This window comes from Trichoderma aggressivum (assembly GCF_033847375.1).
Source record: "Trichoderma aggressivum f. europaeum strain CBS 100526 chromosome Unknown scaffold_001, whole genome shotgun sequence".
NCBI lineage: Eukaryota > Fungi > Ascomycota > Sordariomycetes > Hypocreales > Hypocreaceae > Trichoderma > Trichoderma aggressivum.
In genome coordinates this window covers 2,172,074-2,195,136 of record NW_026946367.1, presented here as the reverse complement: position 1 = coordinate 2,195,136, position 23,063 = coordinate 2,172,074, and the positions used below count along the sequence as shown (strand labels likewise).

Below are 23,063 nucleotides of genomic sequence, written 5' to 3'. Positions count from 1 at the left end.
CTGCCGTCATCTAACTATGCGATGTTGAACACCTGACTACCGGATTGTTTCCCCGCCATCAACTGACTCGTGGGAGGGTGTTTACGGCGAAGGGGAGCTTGCTTGAGTGTTGAAGGTCGAGCTATTAATCCCCAACGGGCTTTCCATCTTTCAGGCCGACTTTTTGGATGCAATAGCAGCTGCGGCCTGTGCAACAGACGCCGGGGTGAACTCGGAAAGGGCAAACTCAGTCAACGGGTGATGGGACGGCAGCGGTGCATTGCCCGGTCTGACGGCCGGGACACTGTGCATGCCCGACTGGCGAGCTGCGTCCACCTCGTTGAGGTTGTCGCTCAGGAAGATCCAACGTGCGGGGCTGATGTCTGGATAGTGAGACAGGATAGTGGTGTAGCTAGCCACGTCGGTCTTGGGCCCCGCATTGACGGTGTCGAACCAGTCAGAAATAAGGACGCTCATGTCGGGGGGTTGGGCGGTCGTGTGAGCAAAGAACAGCTTCTGGGCCGGGACCGATCCGGACGAGTATATCATGATTTTCTGGCCGGCCGCATGGGCATTGGTGATGAAAGGCGGCACGTCAGGGAACAGTGGAGCCTTGAGGACTCCGGACTCGTACCCCTTCTTCCAGAGGTACCCTTGGAGCGCCTTTAGGTACGAAGCCTTGACATCTCGGGCGACGAGGTCCCGAACGTGCGCCTCAAAGGCACCGCGGTCGTTGCGGCACTCGTCAGGGAAAGCGTTGCGGTACTCGGCAAAGCTCGACTCATCCCACTGCTCAGTCAAGAACGTGGGGAGAACATCGAGGGCATGGGGAAACTGAAAGTGAGGGACACACGGCGCACGGCCCATTCAAAGTCAGCCACGGCGTTGGGACGGGACGGGAGAACGAAGTGTGCACGAGTACGAGTACAGCAATGAAGAGCAGCACTACGACTATGCGCGCATAAGGTGGTTGAGCAGGAAGCTAGGTGTCGTGTTGGGGAAAGGCAAGGGTGGTCTAGTCTTGCACATCGCCACTCGATTGGCTGCCGGACAGGGATGGGCGACGGCGATTAACGGGACAGCGCAATCCAGACCGTCGCCGGGGGACGAATGGGGGCCAGCCAAGGGAGAACTCACCAAGACATCCTTGACAAAGGAGATGGGACAGACGGTGCCCTCTGCATGAGTGAAGGTTGCGCGATAAGCAATCAGCAGGAGAAGACGACATGCGACGACGATGCGAGCGAGAAGCAAAGGGCAACCCGTGATTCGAATTCGCGCAGCTCGTCGCTCGCCACGTTGATCAGCCCGGGGTAAGTGGGGGGAGGGGGCGCCGTACCAATGTCTAGCAGGAGGACTTGGAACGCGCCGAAATCTGTCTCAGCAGCAGCAGCCATCTCTTTTTTCCCCTCTGTCGTTTTCCGTCCCGTCTATCTTTAGCTGTGAGAAACTACTAGACAAGGAAGGGCGCTGAGAGAGACGCAGGCGGTGAGGGGGACAGGACAGCCTGCGGAATCTTCTAGTGCAGTCTTTTTTTACGTACTCGTTATACCAAAGAAAGAAGAGACAGCGAGAGTATGGAGTAGCGGGAGTCGGCAAAAGGCTGGCTGGGGTTGCAGTTTTTAGTAAGAGCGTAGTCGTAATAAACTGTAGCTGAGAAGAGAGAGAGAAAAAAACAGGTCCAGGGGCCGAGCGGGAAAGGGAAAATTTTCCTACGATTGAAGATGGACCCCTCTCTATTTTTTTTTTTTCACACTCTTTTTGCCCTGTCTTTTACCCCCCGTCAATCGGGCGAGCATCCGTCATTGCTTGGGTACTTTTTTTCCTCTTACTTGCCTCTTTGGTGCCAAGCGGGCTTTTTTCTGCTTGCATGCTACCCTAGAGCCCAACGCACATGGACGGGGGGCCACCCCTAATTGATTCAAGCCAGGAACTAGACAGCTAGACTACAGTGCTGTATCATAGGAAGGGGGGCGTCTCTTTTTTTTTTTTTTTTTTTTGGCTTGCTGCTGTGGACTGAGACAAAAGAGGTCCACTGGTGCTGGTATCATTCGGGGTAGCCTGCATGCATGAGGGTTGCATTAGAGGCGCATTGAGGTGCGTCAGCGTGCAGCACCTTGGACGACTTTAGCCTCTTGGAGGGCGGTCAGGGGAGGTTTTTTTTCCCTCTCAGCGTCTGTCTCTTTGCTCTCTTCTGCTTGTGCTTCTTTGGTTTTCCAATGGCTTTTTGCCAGGGCGACGTTTTGCGCCCCTAGTCTCTCCCATTTTATGAGTACGAGTTTTTGTACTTGCACGAGGGGGAAAAAGCAAAGGATTTTCATGCAAGTGCTTTGTGACCGGTAGGGGGTGGAAGGAATGTCGCGCTGTTGAACTCGACCTTGATGGATAAAAAAACGCTTGTTTGCTTTTTTTGTTAAAGGATGACACCACTCTGCGCATTCGTTTAGTGAAAAAGCTCGCCATTCAGACAGCGACAGAAACATCCAGGGGGAAACAACCACACACACCCACTGCTTGATTGATTGATTTTGATTGATATCATGCTTGGTGCTAGTGGGCAGCTAGTGGTTACAGCGCCGTGCCGCATTGTCTATCATCTAATCCATCCGCCGACAGCGGCACTACTGTAGAGTGAGAGTGAGTGAATGGAGCCCACTGTGAGTGTGAGTGACAAGATGGAACACCTTTTGCGTGCTCCATCGTGATTGTAAGTTCTCTCCCTATCTACTATATCCATCTATGGAGAAAGACACTGGGCCCCCTATGACGATGAAAATACCGATTGCCACTGCCCACTGGGTACGCTGTGGAATGAGAGCGGCCGTGATGACAAGTTCCCCATTGACTCCAATTTCAGGACAGGACACGTTGACAGACTTGACTTGATGCTTGCGTATTACATGACATTGCGGTGGGTAATAATGTAAGAATACACTGGGTAAGGGGAGTCTGGGCAATAGAATTCGGGATTGAAATTATCAGGTACGAGTACTTTGCCAACTCCGGTGTATGTACCTGGACGGACGGGCGATTTGGTTGCTTCCGGCATTAAAAGTGCAGACCCCCCATTAATCATAATCCGGCTCCGTACTTGCAGCTGCATCCATGCTGCAACAGGTATCTGTACATACCTACAAACTTGCAATTCGATGGATCAACGTACGACCTGTTATTGATTTGCGTGCGCTCAAACTCGAAGCAACGCGAAAAAGGGGGCCAATTCCTAGATGCGTACAGTATGTATGCGTCCAAGGCATGGAACCAATTGAAGCGCCGGTTTTGTTTACTTTAGCCGGCGAGATGCCCAACGCCTAGGTACTAAGTCAAGGCGCATGCATGGACGGTTGCTTTTTGGCTATTTATTGTTGGCTTTTCTTGTTCCCCCAGAAACCTGCGAAACGGGACATTCCAATCAGGTTTCGGTCATCTTTTCCGTTTTTTCTTATTTACAGGTAGGTACTACGCAATGGTCCAGTAATCACACTCTGCACTGTAAATGGAAAATTCTACATCCAAGGGTTCACTCGCCCTTGAAGAATGGCAAAAACAGCCTCCCTTACATACAGTATCTGCTCCAGACGGGCAGACAAGTGGCTTGATTGCCTCTCCCTGGACATGGACATGGCGCCCCGAATGTGAAACACTGCCGGTGCCAATGGCTGGGGAGTACATGAACTCGTTTGTTTCGAGTTTCCAATGTCCAACAGTGCACCAGATCCGCCGCCGTGGTTGGACGCAAAGGTCGAGACAGCCGGGACAAAGGGTTGCACAAGGCACGAAACGGACCTGTACTGTGTACGGTATACAGTATCAACCCCCCCAAGTTTTCTCTACGATTTACGATACAGTACGAGAGGAAACAAAAATCAATTGTCTCGGTCCAATCAGGTCCGGGCATTGAGACATACCTGAGCACATGAAACGAAGAGACCCGGTCGCTCGACAATCTTGCGCAGGATCCGGCAGGTACTTGGACCAAGGGTAACTGTTTCTCGTCTCCCCCTCTTGGCAGCAACCGAGATGCATGGCGCACGGGGATGCGGAGGTACCAGCGCTCGAGGTACCGTCTGTCCAGGTCCGCGGCTTTGGCACTGTTGCAGAGAGAGGCCAATCTCGTCAAATCACGACATACATAGCAGAAAGTCTAATTAGCTGTACGAGTACCTTGACGGCCAACCGCACGCAGAGCAATCCTCGTATGTACATACCGTATGGCGACCCAATGTACTCCGTATGAAGCGCGGCTGCGTCAGCTATCATATACATGCCGTACAGCACAGTAGAGAATGAAGAAGGGGGTGGAGGAGGATAGCCGGTGTAATTTGGAGATGGAGGCTATGCACTGCCCATCTTTTCTGCCACCGGTCGAGGCACAGTGCTGTAGAGGTGTGTACGGTAAAACGGCGTGCGACAGAGGGATTGGCCAGAGCCTCACGCTTTCTGCTACCACTTGCTTCGTATCTTAGCTTTTTTTGCCTTTCGTCTAGCATCTGCGATCATCGCTACCACATTGGGGGACACGGGATGCGAGATGGGTACTAAGGTAGCTTCACTTTGGGCGCGGACTACTATAGCAAGTCGCCTAGCGTGAGGATTAAGCAAACAATACTCGGTATCAGCAACCAGTTTGATTGATGGATGGATGTCGTGTGCCCTCGACCCTGGATGACCATGTACGAGTATGACCCTGTACGATATCTCAGCGCTTGCTGCGGGCAAAATAAACGCGGGGACCGAAGCAGAAGAGACGATGCGCATCTCAATTGGTGCCACGCAGCACTGCTGTCGTGTTGTTGCTTTGCTTTGCTTTTGCTTTGCTTTTGCCTGTCTGTCTGTTTCGACTCGTCGTGCCGCGACGTGGACGGATGGCGATCCGCGGCCGAGATGCAGACAGACATGGACAGCGAGCGATGCTGCAGCACAGCAGAGAGAGCATGAATGACATGTACGTGCACTCGGACAGTACACGTACAAGAACCTACAGTACATGCGCGTGTGCGTGTGCGTGTATAATACAGTACATGCTCGTACTGCATCTCCCGAGACTGGCGATTGGCAGCGGCATCACATCGCATCGCATCGCATATTCGGGTCGCTGAGGGTGTGCTCCGGATTGCGGACTTGGAACTCCCAAGGATGAGTAACTCGCACCAAATCGCATTGATGCCCGTGCGGTGAAGACAGACGCTACTGTATGGTACTAGCACCACCCGCAAGGTGAAGATCAATAGGTGGTGACGATGCTGTCCAGTCCATACAGGTACCTTAGTAGTAGCACCAAAAATTCAATGCTAAGCTGCACAGTGGCCCAAAGTAGCAGCGGCACGGCCCAGTCACGCAGACCCTCGTCATTTCGTCGTCTGTGGGGACCGCCACCTGGCGTGACTGCGCTGCTGGACGCAAATGGAACATGAACTGGACCTCGACGAGTACATTCGCCCAGGGGGTTTGTCAGCGCCGACGAATTGGCATTGGACGTCTATTGGCACTGCTATTGGCACTGCTGCTAGCGCCGCGCGTCGCCGGTCGGCCAAAACGCTAACAGTTGCGACTTGCTGTGTTGGGAGGTGACTAAAACAAACCCCATCCGCTTCTCATTCCAAGCGCTCTGTTCGTCATCAACAAGCAGCATTACTACACGCGTGTATGACTATTACTGTATGGAGTTCCAATGATTGATGTTTACGTTGCCAGAACCGCCATGCGACTCGTGCAGCGATTCCGGCGCATGTTGTAAGAAACCCAAGGCATTGCGTGGTCCCATTCAGCGCACACCGATACGGGAGACTACCATGAAGGCATGCGGCCCGTCGAGATGTACCGAATCGTCAGTCTATGCGTGGCCTGATATAAGACCACATACGCATACATACATGCAGTCTGTAAGGTATGCTCGCTGCTGCACCCACACAAGTACTTGCTGTAACTACATATCAAACTCCGTACATGCGAGCAGCCTGCAGCGCAAAACTGCAGCCAACGGAGTACTCCGCGACTCTCAACCCGATTATGCCCTATCGGGTGCTCGTCCTGCCCCAGTACCTACCTGGTAGTCGCTGCACGCTTGTACCATCTGGACACCCGGTACTCGCCATCTTCTCTTGCGCCCAGCAGTGCTAAACTGCATGGCCCGGGAACCTGCGGTGCAAAAGCCCGCACGGTGCTCCGCAACCCGACCACGCGTGACTGTCTCAGCAGAGCAGAGGCCAACAAAGCTGGCGAGGCCGCAGCCGGAAGGAAAAAAAAAAAGAGTCAACGATTGGGCTCGTGAGCGCGCACGGTGCACGGCGGTCTTGCACTTGTACTCAGTATGCGCCACGGAGTACTTGCATGGGCCCCAAACACCGTGTACAAAGCCCAGAGCTCGTACTGATACCCAAACGTGCTGCAACGTGGTCCCCAGAGACTTGTGCCAGAGACTGCCTAAAGGCCAGGTGTGTGCCAGTGTGTGTGCCAGGACCCTGCGCCGACCGCCGAGTACCGAGTACCCCGTGTTCGTACCCAGGCAGCACCCGCACCGCCGCATGCCTGCCGCCGCCGGCCAGGTACCCAGTACTCGGCCAGCGCAATCCTCCTCCTACCAAGTCCAACCAAGCGCACTCGCACCGTACCGTACCTTTGGGCACTCGTGCTAACTGTACCTGTACCGACACCTACGCCTGTGAAGTACGAAGTAGCGCCCTGCAATAGCGCTCAATGGGACGCTGGTTAGCGGGCTAGTGCGCTGCCCCACCCCCCCAGCGCTGCTGCTGGCAGGTTCTCGTGGCTCTTGTGCACACCCCCGTGCTTCCACTCTCTTCCACCGGCCATTTACTCATCCCCAGTCTTCCCTTTTCATCCTCTCTCACCCTTCCTACATTACTTCTTCATTCCCTCCCCATCCGCATCTCTTCCTTCCCCCCTGGCACTGCTGTCCTCACCTCCTCAAAGGCCTTCTTTCTCCTCGAGCTCGAGCTTGCGTCTCCCTCAACTCCTATTCGTCGTCGCCGCCCCTCTGCCATTGCGCCATCCGCATTGACTTCCAGCAAACTCTCAATTCGCCACCCCGAGACGATCCGCTCGCAAGCCCGTCAACTATCCCGACCGATCCCCTGATACAGTCGACGAGAGAAAGAAGGGTCCCTTTGCCCTGCAAGATCCCCTACAGCGGTCCATCAGCGCCTTTGCTGTCTACTTGACATTCTCGGCGCCGCAACAAGCAAACCCATCTGTCAGCGTGTTACTGTCCCTGCCTGTCACTGCTTCGCCGCAAACTATATCGTCGCCGTTTCTACTCTTATTGCCTCGGCCCCCTTCAGCCTTCCCGCCGTTCTCGTCATACCACCCCCGGTCTCGGCCCGCACTCGACATCTTCAGTCAATCTCCATCGAGTCACACGGCGGATAAGGCACAAGCCTCTTTTCAAAACAGCGGCTTTTTCACCCAAAAGTTCTCCATCGGCTCAACTGCGCTCGCGGCTCCAGTACAATCTTCGTCGCCTTGATTGAGTCACCCCCCTTTCAGCGAGAGCTACGCTCCGCTTCCGGCCGCCAGTTTGGTTGGTCCGCTTCGTTGCTTCACTCTCCTTGACTTGTCACTCCTCTCAACACCATACTCAACTCGCCTACCTTGACCGACTTGACGGATCCGACCCTCGCCGTCTACTCAACTCCCCCCGATACAAGCAACCAATAATCATCACCAGTCGTTCATTTACGCACAACCTTCATAACGCGACCTCGATGCTATCATAACGAATCTCCCATCTCTTCTACACTTTCTTCTCTATACGCAAGCCGGCTTTCGGCATCTTGGCCACGGTTCTTCATCACTTCGCATCTCCTTTGTCTCTTCTTGTTTCCTTATCTCTTTTTTGAAATCTCTCAACCAATGCGCACCTGATAAAAACAACTACTAGTCTCCGCCAAAACATCTTCGCACCAACCAACCAACAAATTATCATACCTGGCTACACCTGTCGTCTCTCCTCTTTTCTTTGTCTTTACGGCTTGTACATTTCGGTCATCTGTTATTCGATTCTTCAACTGCTTTCTCTTTTTTTGAGCAGTCTTTTTTTTCGTCTCTTCTCCTTACTTCGCCTGATAGCAACCTTTCGTATAGAAACGTCGAACGCTTCTTTTACACAAAGGCTGCTTATTGATTCACGATAAAAGAGAAAGGCATATATCGTTTTTACATATCTTGTCACCAAACAAAACGCCTGTATAAATAAGTTTTGCTTGTCTTGTTTTTCGTCTTTTTTCATCTTATATCTTTATTTTTCCCCATCTCAACCTTCGTCAGCATGGAATGCTTGAGGAACAAGTTCACTGGTGGCCTCCTCCTTGATGGAGGTCGCTACCAGACCATCTCACCACTCAACCATGGCTCTTTCGGCATGGTCTTCATGGCTCAGGATCTCGTGGCCAACCAGGTTGTCGCCATCAAGTGCCTGACCAAGAAGTCTGCCCCCTGTGACATTGGTCTCGAATTCGCCGTTGACGACCGATCTGAGGAGTATGCTTTGCACAACGGCCTCGGATCGCACCCCAACATCGTCAACTTGCTCGACACGTTTGAGACTGATGCGCACGTCTACTTGGTCATGGAGTTTTGCTCTCAGGGCGACCTCTATGAGGCCATCCGCAACGGCCATGGACCCCTCGAGACCGAGCATGTTCGTCAGTTTATGCTCGAGCTGGTCGATGCTGTCGCGTTTATCCACTCCAAGGGAGTCTATCACCGCGACATCAAGCCCGAGAACATCTTCCTCACTCAAGATGGTGCCATGAAGCTTGGTGACTTTGGCCTTGCGACTACCGACAAGTGGTCTTATGAGACCACCGTCGGCAGTGACAGGTACATGGCCCCTGAGCAGTTCGACTCCGCCGGTGCTGGATACTCGCCCGCCGAGGCCGACATCTGGGCCATTGGCATCTGCCTCCTCAACATTCTCTTCTCTCGCAACCCCTTCACCACCCCCACCGAGTCTGACCCTCTGTTCCTTGACTTTTCTCGTGACAAGCAGAGCCTCTTTGATGTCTTCCCTAGCATGTCCCAGGACACCTACGAGGTCATCGTGCAGTGCATGAACATGGATCCCAGGAAGCGTTCCCTTGAGGGTGCGCGGGATGCCCTCCTTCGCGTTGTGAGTTTCACGACGGAGGACGAGAGCCTTGACGACTTTTGCGGTGCCGAGAACCCTACCGTGGCATCCGCTCATCGTGAGCCTCTTCGTACCCCGTCGATTCAAACCCCACACGTCGACGGAGGCGCTTTCCCGTGGACCAAGGCGCTTAATGAGACCCCTGCTCATCGCCGCCAGCTCAGCGCCATTCCCGATGACGAGAGCTACAGCGAAGACCTCTTCTCCAAGTCGGGTGAGACGAACGACTGGTGCTCCGCCTATGTGCAGACCCCGTCGTCTTCCATCTTGGACACGCGCATCATTGAGTCTCGCATGAGGGCCTTCAACATCACTCGCCCTCCCCAGCCCAAGGCCAGGGTATCTCCCGCTGCTGGATCTCTGCCCATTGCCATGGGCAAGCCGTTCCCTTCCATGGCCACCGTCTTTGGCATGCAGAAGGACACGGTTTCCAAGAGCTGGAGCGACATGTGGGATGAGGACGAGGAAGAGGAGCAGCAGGCGCAGCAGCGAGTCAACGCTCTCCAGGAGCTCAACTCGCGCACCTGGAGCCACGAGAGCACCAACGAACACTCGGTGCCAAAGACCGAGCCCGTCCTCGCGGCTCACGACATCAGGGGTGATGTGGACGATGATTTGGTTGCAGATGGTTTCTTTTTTCACGAGGCCGCGCCGCCCACCAAGCACCAGGCCTTTACTATCACGCCGCGCTACTCGCCTCCGTCTAAGCGCGGCAACATTGACAAGTGGGCAGCTCTTGGTGAGCGTCGTAGGGGCCAGAATATCAGCATGGAGCCGGAGAAAAGCCCCGGTTGGAAGCAGCGTCGTCATTTCGGGTTTGGATACAGCAGCAGCAACAATAACAATCACAACAAATATTATGAAGCGGGCGTTTGGGATCATTTTTCTACTTCTCACAATAACAATACTTTACACAACAATTATGGAAAGGGCTGGAGCAAGGATCGCCTCAAGGAAAATTCTTGGACTAAGGCCAAAGATTGGAACTGGCGCAAGGATAGGCGCACCGATCTGGGAGATGTTGAGTGGGTTGGTGGTTGGTAAGGGGGCCCTCCCCTTTTCTTGTTTGGGGCTTTCTCAACCACCAATCGTGGTTATCGCCGTCGTCGTCTTTTTATGTGCTGGCATGGAAGAAGACAAAACATCTGGGAGCAGTTAATTCTTAGAGCGCTTGGACCAGGAATCATGGAGAACGCGAAAACAAAACAAAATGGTTTGCCGTCTCTGCATTGAGCCCCCTTTTTTGCTTGGGGGATCTGCATTGTAGACGGGGATTTTTTTTTCAACACATTTGGATTCTTCATGGTTGGGTTACTTTTTGGTTAGAGTACTTTGAGGGGGCACTGCTTGCTACTTTGCTTTTGTGCCGGGGACGGGACGATGTAGGCTTTGACTCGCTTTCTGCGTATCACTTATTTAACATAATAAAACATAGCAGAGGTTACCCACTCACTTGAAAGTTTTCCATTGCACTGTGATGTATTTTGTAGGATTGAAGATGGGGATGGAAGCATTCCAGCTTACGTCAGTTGTGGCATGATGTTTGATGATCTTTATGAAGTACATGGAAATCGAGGTATGTCGTGCTGAGATGAGGAGTGGCTTGGGCTGATGTGTTGATGGATATTCGGGCAAAATGTATCTACAGCGTGTTTTGGGATCTAAAGTGCTGCCTTGGGTATTTACGTCAAGGAACAAAGTTGAGGAATGTCGTCGACTTGGAGATGTTTAAGGTGGGAAAGCTTATGCTTGATGGAAATGGTGATAAACGTTGAAAAGAGACGCTTGAAATGTTTCGAACAGCCTAGATGAGCAATTCCCCTTTGACAAGATGATAAAAAGGAATTGTATCAAAATGCTAGATGCCATAACCCCATGTAAAAAACACAACATATACCACGCCATGGATGGATATATATATATACAAAGGAAAAACACAAAAAGCAAAAAAAAACAACTCTGGTTTAAACGCCAATGAGCTCCTTTGGCAAAAACGTAAACACAGTACCGATAAGCCCAAACACGCCAAACACCACCAGCAAGCAGTACAGCACGAGGCGTTCTCTCGCCTCGACGTCCTTTGCGTAGAGCTTGAGGTAAAACGAGATGGGCAAGATGATGGAGATGAGCGAGCACAGCGCCGCGCCGAGGAATGCGCAGACGGAGTCAAATGCTGGAAAGAGGATGGATATGCCGAGCAGGATGAGGACGACTACAACACGCACCAGAGCCCTTTGACAGGATCTGACAAAGGCGGGTTTCCAGTCGTCGGTGCCGTTGGAGGAATGATGATGATGGTGGTGAGGGTGGTGGTGAAGGCCGCAGAGGACGTCGGCGGTGGTGATGAGGGGGCGAGCGTTGAGCGGGAGTTTGGTTAGGGGGATGATGGTGACGCAGATGCACATGAAGATGGTGAGGCCTTTGGGGAAGCTGGAGCTCCGGATGATGTTGTTGGTGATGGCCTCGCCGATGCCGTCGCCGAACATGAGCATGCCGACGATGGCGAGGCAGGTGTCTAGAACGTACTGTAGTTGGGGGGCGTTTGTTAGCTTGTCTTTAAAGTGATATATAGAGGGGATACACATACGGAAAACGAAAATGTGACGGCAACGCCTTTGCCCCATTTGTGAGGGTGGCGCATGTCTCGATAAATCTGTTTGTTTTTGCACCGTCAGAAACAAGAGAAGCGTAATGATGTAAAGTATGGGGGGGGGCTTCTTACTGAGGGAAATACGGAGTGAGCTCCCCATGGGCTGAGCATGAGGCCATATGCAAGAGGCAGCGCCAACCAATTCGTAGGGAAAAGGTGTGTAGCAGCGGGCTCCCACAAAGAGCCAGGGGCCTCCGTCTTGATGAGGCCATCAGCAATGACAACGCACACAACTGAGTGAGAGGGCACAAGTCAGTATTGATCGAAAACTGTGGATATGGGATACAAAGCGTAGGCTTACTGCAAAAGGTAGAAAAGATGCCAATGACGCTGGTGTAGCTCAGCCAGCGAAGAGGCAGAGCGTTGAGAATAAGAGTGATGGCGGCGCAGATACACTTCCACACCTCTACACTTGCCAGGCCGGGAAGCAGCAGGGCAAGCGAGTCGGAGAACAAGATGATGAGAGCGACACATGCGGCAATGAGCTCAATGGTGAACAAGGCCGACACAATGATACGAGCTCTGGTGCCAAACGAGACGTAGGCCAGGTCAGAGTAGGTAATGAGGCTGGCGTCGTATTCCATGCACTTGGCCAGCAGATTGGCCGTGTGTCCTGTGACGGCCGCAGTCACCGTGAGGATGATGAGGCCGAGAACCCAGCCGCTCATCTTAAAGGCCAGCGGTAAACTCAGCAATCCAACGCCAATGATGGCGTTGATGGAGTTGAAGATGGATTGGGGCAAGGTGCTCTGGCCGTCGACAGTCAGAACAACCTTGTTTCCCTGCTTCACCTCCTTGACCAGGATGGGCTGCTCCTCGCCGTAGGCAGCATCTTCTTCCTGGGCCGCCTCCTCTTCTGTCTGGCCCGGCGCCACTCGAATAATGGACGGTCGATGTCGAATGAGCGACGGGCCACCAATTGTACCATAACTGCGATATGAATCATAGCTACCAATGATGCTGGGCGTGGCCAGGTAAGGTGACGATCCAAATATGCTCGAACTAGAAAATGTAGCCGGCAGCGCGCCGCTCGCCATTTCCACGTCGACATGCTGCTTGCCCTCGCGCTCTCTGCCCTGCGAATCTACGATATTGTTGCTTGAGCCAGCAAAGGGACTCCCCACCCGCGGCGACGCCTCCGAGCGCCGGCCCAACCCACCATCGTCGCCGTCATCGTGACTTGTCGAGTACTCGAGATCCTCGCCGTCCATCTGCTGATCGGCCGCAAAGACGAAGCTCGGGCGCCGAGGAAGAACCTCTGGGAACGCGGCGGCGCGCTGCCAACTGCGGGCAAAGGACCTGAAGCTGTTGACGCCGCCAACATCTGCCATGGCGGCAAGACGGTCGGTGACGGAGGACCTGTGCAACGGAGGGAGGCTCTATCAGCAGGTTTGCGCAAACATGGTTGTCTTGTGTCTTGTTTCCCGTTCCTTGGTCAGCTTACCGTCTGCGCTCAATGTGTCGAGCAGCGGGATGCGCGCCACCATCGTCAGCGTCGTCATCGTCGAGCAGCGGTTGTTGCTCTGCAAAGGGGTTTGACGAAACGCTGCCCGAGGGCGATGCCACGCCGTCGTACTCGTCCCATGTGGTGGGATTTCTCGAGGGCGCCATTGGGGGGGGGGCTGAGAAGCCGCGGTTGGTGGTTGATGGTGTGTCTGTCCGCTGGTAGCCGCGTGGCGATGAGGTCGACTTTTTTCTTCTTCTTCAGTTCCGGATGTCTCTATCATGCGCGATCTGATGTCTTTGAATAAAAAAGAAGAAGAAGAAATAGCGGTGTGTTTCTAGAAGTGAGCCGACTCGTGCAGCGGGCAAAGAGCATCCAAGCAAGAATAGAATGGAGGAGAAAACAAGAGAAAACCAGATGCAAGCAAGATATTCCCCCCAACCGCGTGTGATCCCGAGATAGTGAGGGGTGCCACCAACCCCCCCTGGGCTCTTGGCCCTTCAGCGCAAACACCCCATTATCATGCGCTAAAAACACAAGGCAATGGGAAAACACGGTGAGCCATGTCAACTTGTTAGCTACTAACAGCAGGTCAGAGAGCCATGCTGTAATCAAAATGCTCACCTGGTCAAAGCTGGAAGACGGACGAAGAGAGAAGCTAGACGGACTAGGCTGGAGTTGGGACCATGGCATGGCCGCATGCATGGATGGGAGCTTATCTTGTTTTTTTATTTTTTTTTTATTTTTTGCGCAGCGATGGAGATGAAAGTGTGGGGAGGGGGGGGATGATGGTTTTGCCATTGGAGTACCTGGGTTTGTATGGGCGGAGAGGTGGTGTCAGAGGTAGCTGTCTGGGTTTAAAGTGAGTACATGTTTTTAGCATCTTGGCAGCATTAACATCGTCATCCGACATTTGACTGATGGACTGACCGGCAATTGACGCTGATGTCTCTATTTCTCTATTTCCTTTGCTTCACCTCGTTTATTTTTAGATATCATTCGTCTTCTCTTCTGTTTCAATCTCGATAACAGCCCAATCCATCTCGTTTCCTTTACACATCACGTCACCAAATCAATCATTCTTTATCAACCGTTCCATCAATCTCACATGATCCTCCCCCCCTCCACAGCACTAACAATCCCATTACGGCACCTAATCCACCCGCCCCAGCTCCCCTTATCAGCCACTATCAGCCGCAAATCAACTCTTATCTCACCAAAAAATAGCATCCATCTCAATCTCCAAACCTCCATCTTCAACCAACTCCACCATCACCACACAATGAACTCATCCCTCGCCACCACCACCACCACAACAACAACGACAACATCCTCCTCCCTCTCCCCCATCCTCCCCATCCTCAACGCCTTCAACCACCGCCACCACAACCAGCACCGCCTCGCCCACTGGTGGCCCGTCTTCCGCATCTTCCGTCGCACCATCCGCGCCCTCCTCGACGACCTCGCATCTTCCCGTCGCCGCGATGCCTCGTCTCCTCCCCCGCGCGCAATTTGGCTCAACAAGCACTTCATCTCCAGAGCATACATGTAATTTAAAAAAACGACCTCTCAATTAACCCCTCTCCAAAAATTTCAGTAATTGACTCGGGGGAATAAAAAAAACAGAGCCTTTTCACAACTCGCCGCAGACAACCAACACGCTCCCCTCGGCCTCCTCCTCCTCGCCATCCTCGCCCGCACACATACCGCACTCACCCAGCTTCTCGATCAGCCAACTATTCCTCCGCCATCCTCAAGCACACAAGCCAACGACATAAGCCAGGATAAAGGCGTCGCCATAGCTCGTCAGAAACCAGAGCGCCAAAAGACACAAGCCGCTATCCAACCTCCCTCCGATGAGCAACAAGGTGACAAGCTCGATCGAGATGCTACAAAGCCAATCAAGTCAAAATCAAAGGAACCATCATCAAAAGAGAAGAAGAAGAAGAAAAAGAACAAGGGAGACGCGCTATCCAGCCTCTTCGGCTCCTTGTCGTAACCAAAGCCAGCAACATTGTCCTTTCAGCCAGTCATGTTCTACATATAGATATATACCCCGGCTTCTGCCAACATTAATCAGCATTTTCAATATTCATGATTGAAAACAAGTTGACATCCGTTTTTTCCCATTGCATAAAAAGTTCGTTTTCATTACCAAAAATAAAAACTAAAAAGACACAAAAAAATCATCAAGAGAAACAAGGCCGACGAATTAATAAACCCTACTTGGCCTCCCTCATACCGTACATGTTCAATAAGGCTGTGCTTTCCCACCTTGTGCGCCAGCCTTTACTAAGTTGATAATAACCACTCCCTCCCCAATAATCTTGCCTCGTAACGCATATTCCAAGGTATAAAAGAGCAGTTTAGGCGGGGGGTGCGGGTTTTCTAACATCCTCCCCAAGACCATCCATTCTTCTCCCCAATTTCCAAACCAAGTCGTGTTGCTTTTTGGCCTCGTGGCGAGGGCTCTATTCGCGTATTTCGTTCTTTTCCACGTCTCAAGTCGCGCTGGAATTGAGTCAAGCACGATCTCGTCGCTCTGAGTGCCCGGGTTTCCGGCCCTAGTATGGGCGGTAGGACCAGATGCGAGCCTTCATGTCGCCTGACCCGGTTGCAAAGTAGCCTCCCTGCGGGCTTGGCGCGACGGAAATGACCGAGTTCTTGTGTCCCTGAAGCATGAGCTGGGTCGTTCCCGTTCGGGGATCCCAAAACTGGACGCCGCGGTCCTTGGAGCCGGACAAGACCCAGTTGGCGTCGGGGGTCAGCGCAACAGACAGGACAAAGTCTCGGTGACCCTCAAACGTCTTGACGCACTTGCCACCCTTAGTACCAGAGCTGGGAGGGCCACGGGGGGAGCTGAGCTCCCACATTTTAATCGTCCGGTCCAGACTGCCGCTGACCAGATCCTTGCCGTTGGGCGAAAAGGCTACTGAATAGACGGAGTCTTTGTGCCCATCGGGTCCTTCCAGTCGCTCGACCAAGAAGCCAGTCATAATGTCCCAGACTCGAACGCTCTTATCCAAGGAGCCGGCGGCAACAAATTGCGTATCAGGCGAAATGGCAACGGTGGTAACGCCATCCTCAATCGTCAGAGTAAGGGTGTTGGTGCCCTGCTCAATGTCCCACAGACGGACGGTTCGGTCGCCACTACCCGACGCGATGGTGCGGCCATCACGCGCAAAGTCGAGCGAGTAGATGTCTTGCTCGTGGCCCGAGAAGTGGTTGCGAATGGTTCGGGTGGCGATATCCCACACCTAAAGATGGAAAACAAGGTCAGTGTCTAGAGCTGTGTGGAGATTGGAGTCTGCCAAGCTTTGTTTTGCTTACCCGGATCAACTTGTCCTCGGCACCAGTGGCCAGGTAGCGGCCATCGGGGCTGAAGCAGACGCTTCGAATGTAGAGATCGGCGGCCATGTCGGTGGCGCTGTGGTCCTCCAAGACGCACACCTTTTCGCCCGTCTGGACGTCGAAGATCTGGGCCGACTTGTTGCAGCCAGTGGCGACGTACTTGCCGTCGTGGCTGAAGCGGACGCAGCACACGACGCTCTCGTGGGTCAGAGAGTGGACCAGGTCAACGTCCAAGACGCGCTGGACCTGCGGGTTGAAAATGGCATACCAGTCGTTACCTGTCTTCTTGTTGTGGGGAGCGACAGCGTCGACCTCGAGATCGCCCAGAGCATTGCTGATGGGAGGGGGAGGGGCTCGGGGGTTCATGCGAGCGTGGTCGGGGGTCGGGTGGCTCACTTGCGGGGACTGAGCATTGCCGGGATACGGCACGGGGGTGTTGATCTGGGGGGTAGCAGGCCCGACGGCACCCGGAGGACGGGCCATGGCTCGCCGGCCCGGACCAGGCGAGGCCGTGCTCGGCGGAGGCTGAGGCATGGTGTTGGGGGGGTAGGCCTGGTACGGCGGCTGCTGCTGAGGCTGCTGTTGTTGCTGTTGCTGCTGCTGCTGCTGTGCGCTAGGGTGAGGAGGAGCGACGGGCAGTCCTGGAGGGCCTTGAGCCATCTGGTGATGGTGAGGGCCCATTTGCTGCTCCTGGGGAGGAGCCTGAGGCTGGGGCGGAGCAAGGCCTCCCGGGTTGCTGCCGGCCATGATGCCGCTGAAGAGGCCATTTCCGGGCGCAATCGAGGGAGGCTGCTGAGAGGGCCCGGCGTGCTGAGGATGTCCCTGGAGGCCAGACTGCGGAGCTCCCTTGCGAGCAATTTCGAGCTGATGTCGCAGCGCGTTGATTTCTTCCTCATACCTGTAGGGAAAGACAGATGCGGTTAGCGCTGCATGAGAGACGTGTGTCCATGTAGGACGTTTGCTTACTTTTGCTTGAGCGTCATGTGGGTTTGCTCCATGGCATAGACCTTTTCTCGCACCAGCTGCATTTCGCTGACCTGCGCGGAGACTAAAATTCGCCCTGTTAGCTCAGAATTTCCATTGCTTGGCAACCTTGATTGTTTTCTTCTTTCTATTCTTCTCCCTTCTTTTTCTCTCTCTCCATCTTTCCCCTCCTCTTCCCTTCACTTGTAGTTCCAAGGTTTAACCTTGCCATAGCGCACGGTAGGCGGCGGGGAGGGGGGGATCTGTAGTTGCGAGGGAAGCGTACTCTGATGCTCAAAGTTTTCACTCTGACGCTGCTGGCTATCGAATTCGGCCCTGATTTGCTCCAGCAGCTCGTTGAGACGAGCGTTGCCGGGGGGCACAGCGCCCATGCCGCGATGGGAATACATGGACATGATTGATCGAGGCGGGCTGAGTGATTGAAATAGGAGGCAGGGCGACGGCGCGCGGCGCGACAATCGATCGGGTCGGGAGGTGATGCAAGAGGCAAATGTCAAGCGGTTCCTGAGGCCAACTGTCGCCTCGATCCGGAGATCAGCAGGCGGGAGTGCCGGAGTGCCGAGTTTCTCAACGAGGCTCTCTCGAAGCCGCGAATCGAAAAAATAAACACCCCCCAAAAAATAAGACGATGTTTTTAAAAAATTCTAGCTCGACCCGGCCGAGGCTGAAGGAGCAGAGGCGAATGATGCAACGGGCGGGCGGTGGGAGGAAAAGCTCGTGGCCAAGGCCTAGGAATCGCGCGTCCACAGAGCGACGGGACGTGATTCGAGGCGTGGAGGTTTGGTCCAAGGAGAAGGAAAGAGAAAAAGGTGAGAGGAGGAACTTTGGAGGTACAGCGTCGCGGCTGGGGGAATAAGGTAACTCGGTGGAGCACTTGAAGCGAGCAGGCTTCTCGTCTCGGGGCTCGTAGCCTGACCACAGGCAGCTGGGGGGGCTTTTTCCAAGGGGGGCGCCTCGTTGTACATGCAGCCCAAGTCCAGACGACCGCCGCATGTACCTGGCGGTACTTGGGGCACGGGCCACTGCACGCGCATCCACGCATCCACGCACCCACGGGGGGGGGGGGGGACTCCAGCGGGACTCCAGCACCCACATGAATGTACAGGCGACAGGGGCTGCATGTACTCCCGCTAGCCGGGCCCTCCAAAGTGTTCTGGCACAGCCGGGCAGGGGCGTGGGAGGTGGGATTTGGGTAGGTGGAAGCTCGGGCCATTTCTGAATCTGCCCTTGGGATTGGGTTTCTGCCGGCTTCTTTTTTCTCTTGGGGGGGCGTCTGGTTTCTTTTTTAGGGGTGTGCAGTAGCGCGGGCTGGCATGGGATGGGGATGGGGATGGGGATGGGGCATGGCATCAACGAGAGTCGCGGTGCTACGAGAAGAGAACTCGTACCGACTAAATGAGCGGGTAGCACAGGTACGAGCACTCGTAGGTGGTTACCGTGCGTAGAGGTGAGTGTGTATGAGTACTCGTACTCACACCTCTGCTTCACTTGGGGTCACACAACGGACAAGAAGAGCACAAGTGAGTGAAGTCTGTTGCACGGCAATCAAGGAGCAGAGTAGACCAGACCAGACCAGACCAGAGTAGAGCACGCCATGCACATGCACACACACATGCACGGGAGAGACTCATAGTACTCTAGTGTATGCCAAAACCTACAGTACCTTAGTTGGGGCGATATATGTGAGGTAAGATAAAACTCCATACCACAACCACCTGCCATGTACCTTAAATAATGGGGTTGAATAAATCAGATTGACGCTTTTCGGGGAGATATTTGACTTTTGCTGTCTCTTCCGGTGAGGCGGCGCGCTCACTCAAGCCCAACGCAGCACAGAGACGTACCTAGTATATACTTGCTGTAACCCTCTCATCGCCATCGCCATCTGTATTGTATCTGCTGGTCATCACTCCCCCCGTCCAGTATTCCGTCCTTCCGTAATCAAAGCTCCGCAACCCGCATGTACCTGTAAGCGCCTTTCAGCCCCCCTTCAAGCGCGCCCCCGTCTCCTCTTTTACATAGTACTTGTACTTGCTCATTATCCTGGCTCCCAAATCCGCCGCCCGTTCCCCAGCAGCAGGGCCGGTGCAGAGGCCCAGCCCGGCACGGTGGGGCCCAGCTTAGCCCTGATGGGCATCTGCACGGCGAGGGTTCACGTTCACGTACGAGTACAGTATGTGTACTGTACGAGCATCGTACCCGTACCCATCGCGGGCTTCACTCGCCCTACCTGGCTTACTAAGGGGAAAAGGCACTGTGCAACCCCGTCAATGCCCACATCGTGACTAGCACCAACACCAACCTGGTACCAACCGCTCTGTCTGGTTCCGTCACAAAAACGCAGGGATGCAAAAGCGGGCTGCAGCTTGTGGGGCCCGGCACCACCAACGGGGATCCACCCGGTCCCAGCGCTGACAAGGGGCTGCTGGAGCGGGTCCAGTCCAAGCCCAACACCAGCCACAACCCAGCCAGCCCGTTCCCCATGATATTCTACCTGCTGCATCGCCCAAGGGCTCTACTGTACTCTGCTCTCTGCACTGCACCCACTTGCGGCTTAGGGCCCTGTCCTTGGTCTTGGTCCTCCTTTGTCGATTCAACTGGACTGCACGGTGGTTTTTTGTTTGTGATGATTTGTACGACACGATACGCACGCACATACGCACGCACGCACGCAGCACGTCGAGGCCCAACCCGGTATCCGAACATTGATGCGCCATGTGCACTATCCGAACTCGCGATTCATCCATTCCTTTCCCACGAGCATGAAGCATAAAGTGTCCGGCCAGAGGTGAGTCAAGGACGGTTGAATCAGACAGAGATAGGTTGACACCTTGCCCCTGAAAAAAAAAGAGACGCTGGGCTTAGCCGAGCTGAACTCGGTATAAGACAAAGAGCCGCCAGACACAGAGCAGCAATTCATTCTCCTCGCCCTCCCTCTTTTTTTCCTCTCTTCACTATTTTCCTTTTTCTTTTTCTTATTTTTTTTTTATTCGCGTATCGGTCGTTTGACTCGGCCGTTTGCATCCAGACGCTGCCGCTTCCTCTTACTCGTTCACCCGCGCGGCACATGTGTCTCGCAACCTCTCCCCCCCCCCCCCCCCCCCGGTCAGCCACATGAGGCTGAGGACCGTCGATGGAAAGATTGTCTTGGCAGCCTCGTTTGCCTGCTTCTAGATCTTGGGTTGTGTGCTTGCTGTGGCCGGATACGTACTCCGTGCTTGATGCTCTTTTTCCATCCCCCGCTTTTCCCTTTTTCCACTTCCATTTTTGCCTCCTTCCCGCCCCCCTTGCTGCTCGAAATACCACCACCCATGCTTTCGTGTACTGTATGTATCTTCTATCTGTGAGATGAAGCTTGATTTTCTCCCGACATGTGCGTGTCTTTAATCTAGTCTCCCCTGGTGGGACTGGCCATCTGCGGCTTACTGGAGGTGGTGCCCAGCGATCCTACCATGTAACAGGTGTCATGTGTATGCACGCATGTCTTGGATGGCTCTTTTCACGGGCCGCCATCGGGCTCATGGCACATACGATACGCATACCTGTACAGCACCCAAGAGGGCAGCCCGTGCTTTTTTCGATCATGGCTTGTGCTTTAGGAGTGCTCGTTCCAGGGTATAATTAGAGGCGGGATGAAGTCTGCTTTTGGGGCTGTCTAGCGGGTAGCGCCAAACAGACCAGGCATCAGACGCGTTTGTTTAGTTTGAAGCCATAGGTGTTAAACTCTGGCGTGGAGTCTGCAGAATCTGCGTACCTAGAGCGGTTGAAATCGTTCCACTGATAGTGTCCGCGTAAAGAAAGCATTGCCACCACGTTGTCTGCATCGGACAAAAAGCACTCATGGGACCTTGGGATGCCTTAGTGAGATAGATAGGTACATGCATGTACTCCAAGTCTGGTGTGCCATGGTGCTGTGTGGTTGCACACCTGATGGCCTGCGCGACCGCCATGACGTGGGTATCGGAAACAACTCCTTTTTGCAATAGTCAACGCCACACAAGCTTGTGCGAGCATCGCGATCCGCAAGTGAAAATGGCTTCGTTGAGATCGAGGGCCTCGTGCTGGAGCTGGCCCATCCACTTACCCTACAAGAACTCGACTTGACTCGATTTCAACCCAACTCCGGTTCGGAGCAGGTGCTTTTGTGTACTGCACATGATGCAATACGCAGCCCAACTACTAAATTGCACACAGATAACAAGGGACCATTTTACTGGTAACAGCCCAGTGTCACCGCGGTTGGATTGGCTACAACATTCATTGTTTGTTTGTCTGTCTGTCGGTTTTCGACACGCCTTGATGCAAAACACATTCGCTGCCGACGATACTCCGCCGCCCGCACAAACTGCATTTCAAGCATCAATCTCAAACAAACCCCCTAGCACAGGCGCTATGCCACCCGGCAAACTTTCCCAAAGGTGCTCAAGGCTAGGGTCGGGTATCTACCCGCAATTAATCCCAGGCACAAAGGCGAAAAGAATGGAGGTGCTTAAGCTGGGACTGACACCTGTGCGAGTACAAGTACCTACATAAGCTGGCTGGCCAACATGCCGGGCTCATGCCGAACCCACCGCGAAGGAGATACTGTCATTCTATGTGCTAAGTTTGGACCCGGACGTTCGGCAACCGTGGAGCAGGGGCAGCAGTTCGGGCACGAAGGCATATTGACTTTGCCATTAATCACGCAGTCTCCATTGACGGAGTGGCATCAATTCCTCTCCACATCGTTGACGCCATGAGCCGACGTGATGTGAACTTTGTTAAAGGGGCGGGGACGGGCACATTTGAGTTGTCAAAATAAAAGATAGCATCATGATAAAGAGGTTATTGTGGGAGGTACGTCTTGCAGAGTACTAAATGATACCGGCAGATTCCGATACTTGGGACGTGTATGTGAATTGAGTGAGGGAGGGAAAAATGAACCTTAGCATATCGCGTTCCCCAACGAAGGGGTCTGGGTGTCATGGCATTTGCGCTGTGCGATACTGCAACCCTACTGCTTATTCACCCGATCTGGACAAAGGCAGATGGTACAGGCATGGCGGCAGCGTGATGGAGGTGGTGCCTGTGGCCCAGTTGGTTGTGAGTGGGATGTGATGCATATCGAAAACGACGCTTATTAGTAGGGGGAGAGTGTTTGAACGCGATGGAGGTTGTCCAGCCGAGTTGAGAAACAGTGATGGATGCGTGCTCAGATTGATTGCTATTACGAGAACTCGGCGATGAAATAAGGTAATATATGTTGACAGTTGAGCGAGGCCTAACACGGCGAAAGGCCGTTGGTACTGTATCAGTTAGGCTGCGATATACGACACGATACGGTAGTAGCGGTCAGAGCGTCAGTGTGAGTGGGAATGACAGGTTGATAGTACGGAGTATTGGCACGATAAAACCGAAGCTGCCCTCGTTGTCGACAGCGAAATGGCCTCTGATTTGCCTGTCCAATCCGAAACGACGGAGAAGAGAAATGGAGGGGAATGCTGCAAGGATGGAAGATGAAAGCCCCAATC

The 23,063-nt window shown here is 53.7% G+C and overlaps 5 protein-coding genes across 5 annotated transcripts; 2 read left to right on the top strand and 3 right to left on the bottom strand.

The window, feature by feature from the left end:
• Positions 1-150: 150 nt before the first annotated feature.
• Triagg1_646 (uncharacterized protein) lies at positions 151-846 on the bottom strand (the record flags this gene model as incomplete). Its single annotated transcript, XM_062901462.1, has 1 exon — positions 151-846. The coding sequence occupies one exon, from the start codon at positions 844-846 to the stop codon at positions 151-153; it is 696 nt and encodes a 231-aa protein (XP_062760996.1).
• A 7,417-nt stretch (positions 847-8,263) lies between these two features.
• Triagg1_644 (uncharacterized protein) lies at positions 8,264-10,168 on the top strand (the record flags this gene model as incomplete). The annotated part of the gene is made up of 1 exon (XM_062901450.1): positions 8,264-10,168. One exon carries the CDS (start codon positions 8,264-8,266, stop codon positions 10,166-10,168), a length of 1,905 nt encoding a protein of 634 aa, XP_062760994.1.
• A 920-nt stretch (positions 10,169-11,088) lies between these two features.
• Triagg1_643 (uncharacterized protein) lies at positions 11,089-13,385 on the bottom strand (the record flags this gene model as incomplete). The annotated part of the gene is made up of 5 exons (XM_062901439.1): positions 11,089-11,649; positions 11,712-11,777; positions 11,847-12,007; positions 12,076-13,133; positions 13,219-13,385. 5 exons carry the CDS (start codon positions 13,383-13,385, stop codon positions 11,089-11,091), a joined length of 2,013 nt encoding a protein of 670 aa, XP_062760993.1.
• A 1,115-nt stretch (positions 13,386-14,500) lies between these two features.
• On the top strand, positions 14,501-15,217 carry Triagg1_642 (uncharacterized protein; the record flags this gene model as incomplete). Its single annotated transcript, XM_062901428.1, has 2 exons — positions 14,501-14,766; positions 14,845-15,217. 2 exons carry the CDS (start codon positions 14,501-14,503, stop codon positions 15,215-15,217), a joined length of 639 nt encoding a protein of 212 aa, XP_062760992.1.
• A 565-nt stretch (positions 15,218-15,782) lies between these two features.
• On the bottom strand, positions 15,783-17,948 carry Triagg1_641 (uncharacterized protein; the record flags this gene model as incomplete). Its single annotated transcript, XM_062901417.1, has 4 exons — positions 15,783-16,475; positions 16,549-17,467; positions 17,536-17,617; positions 17,819-17,948. The coding sequence occupies 4 exons, from the start codon at positions 17,946-17,948 to the stop codon at positions 15,783-15,785; spliced, it is 1,824 nt and encodes a 607-aa protein (XP_062760991.1).
• Between the last annotated feature and the right edge of the window lie 5,115 nt (positions 17,949-23,063).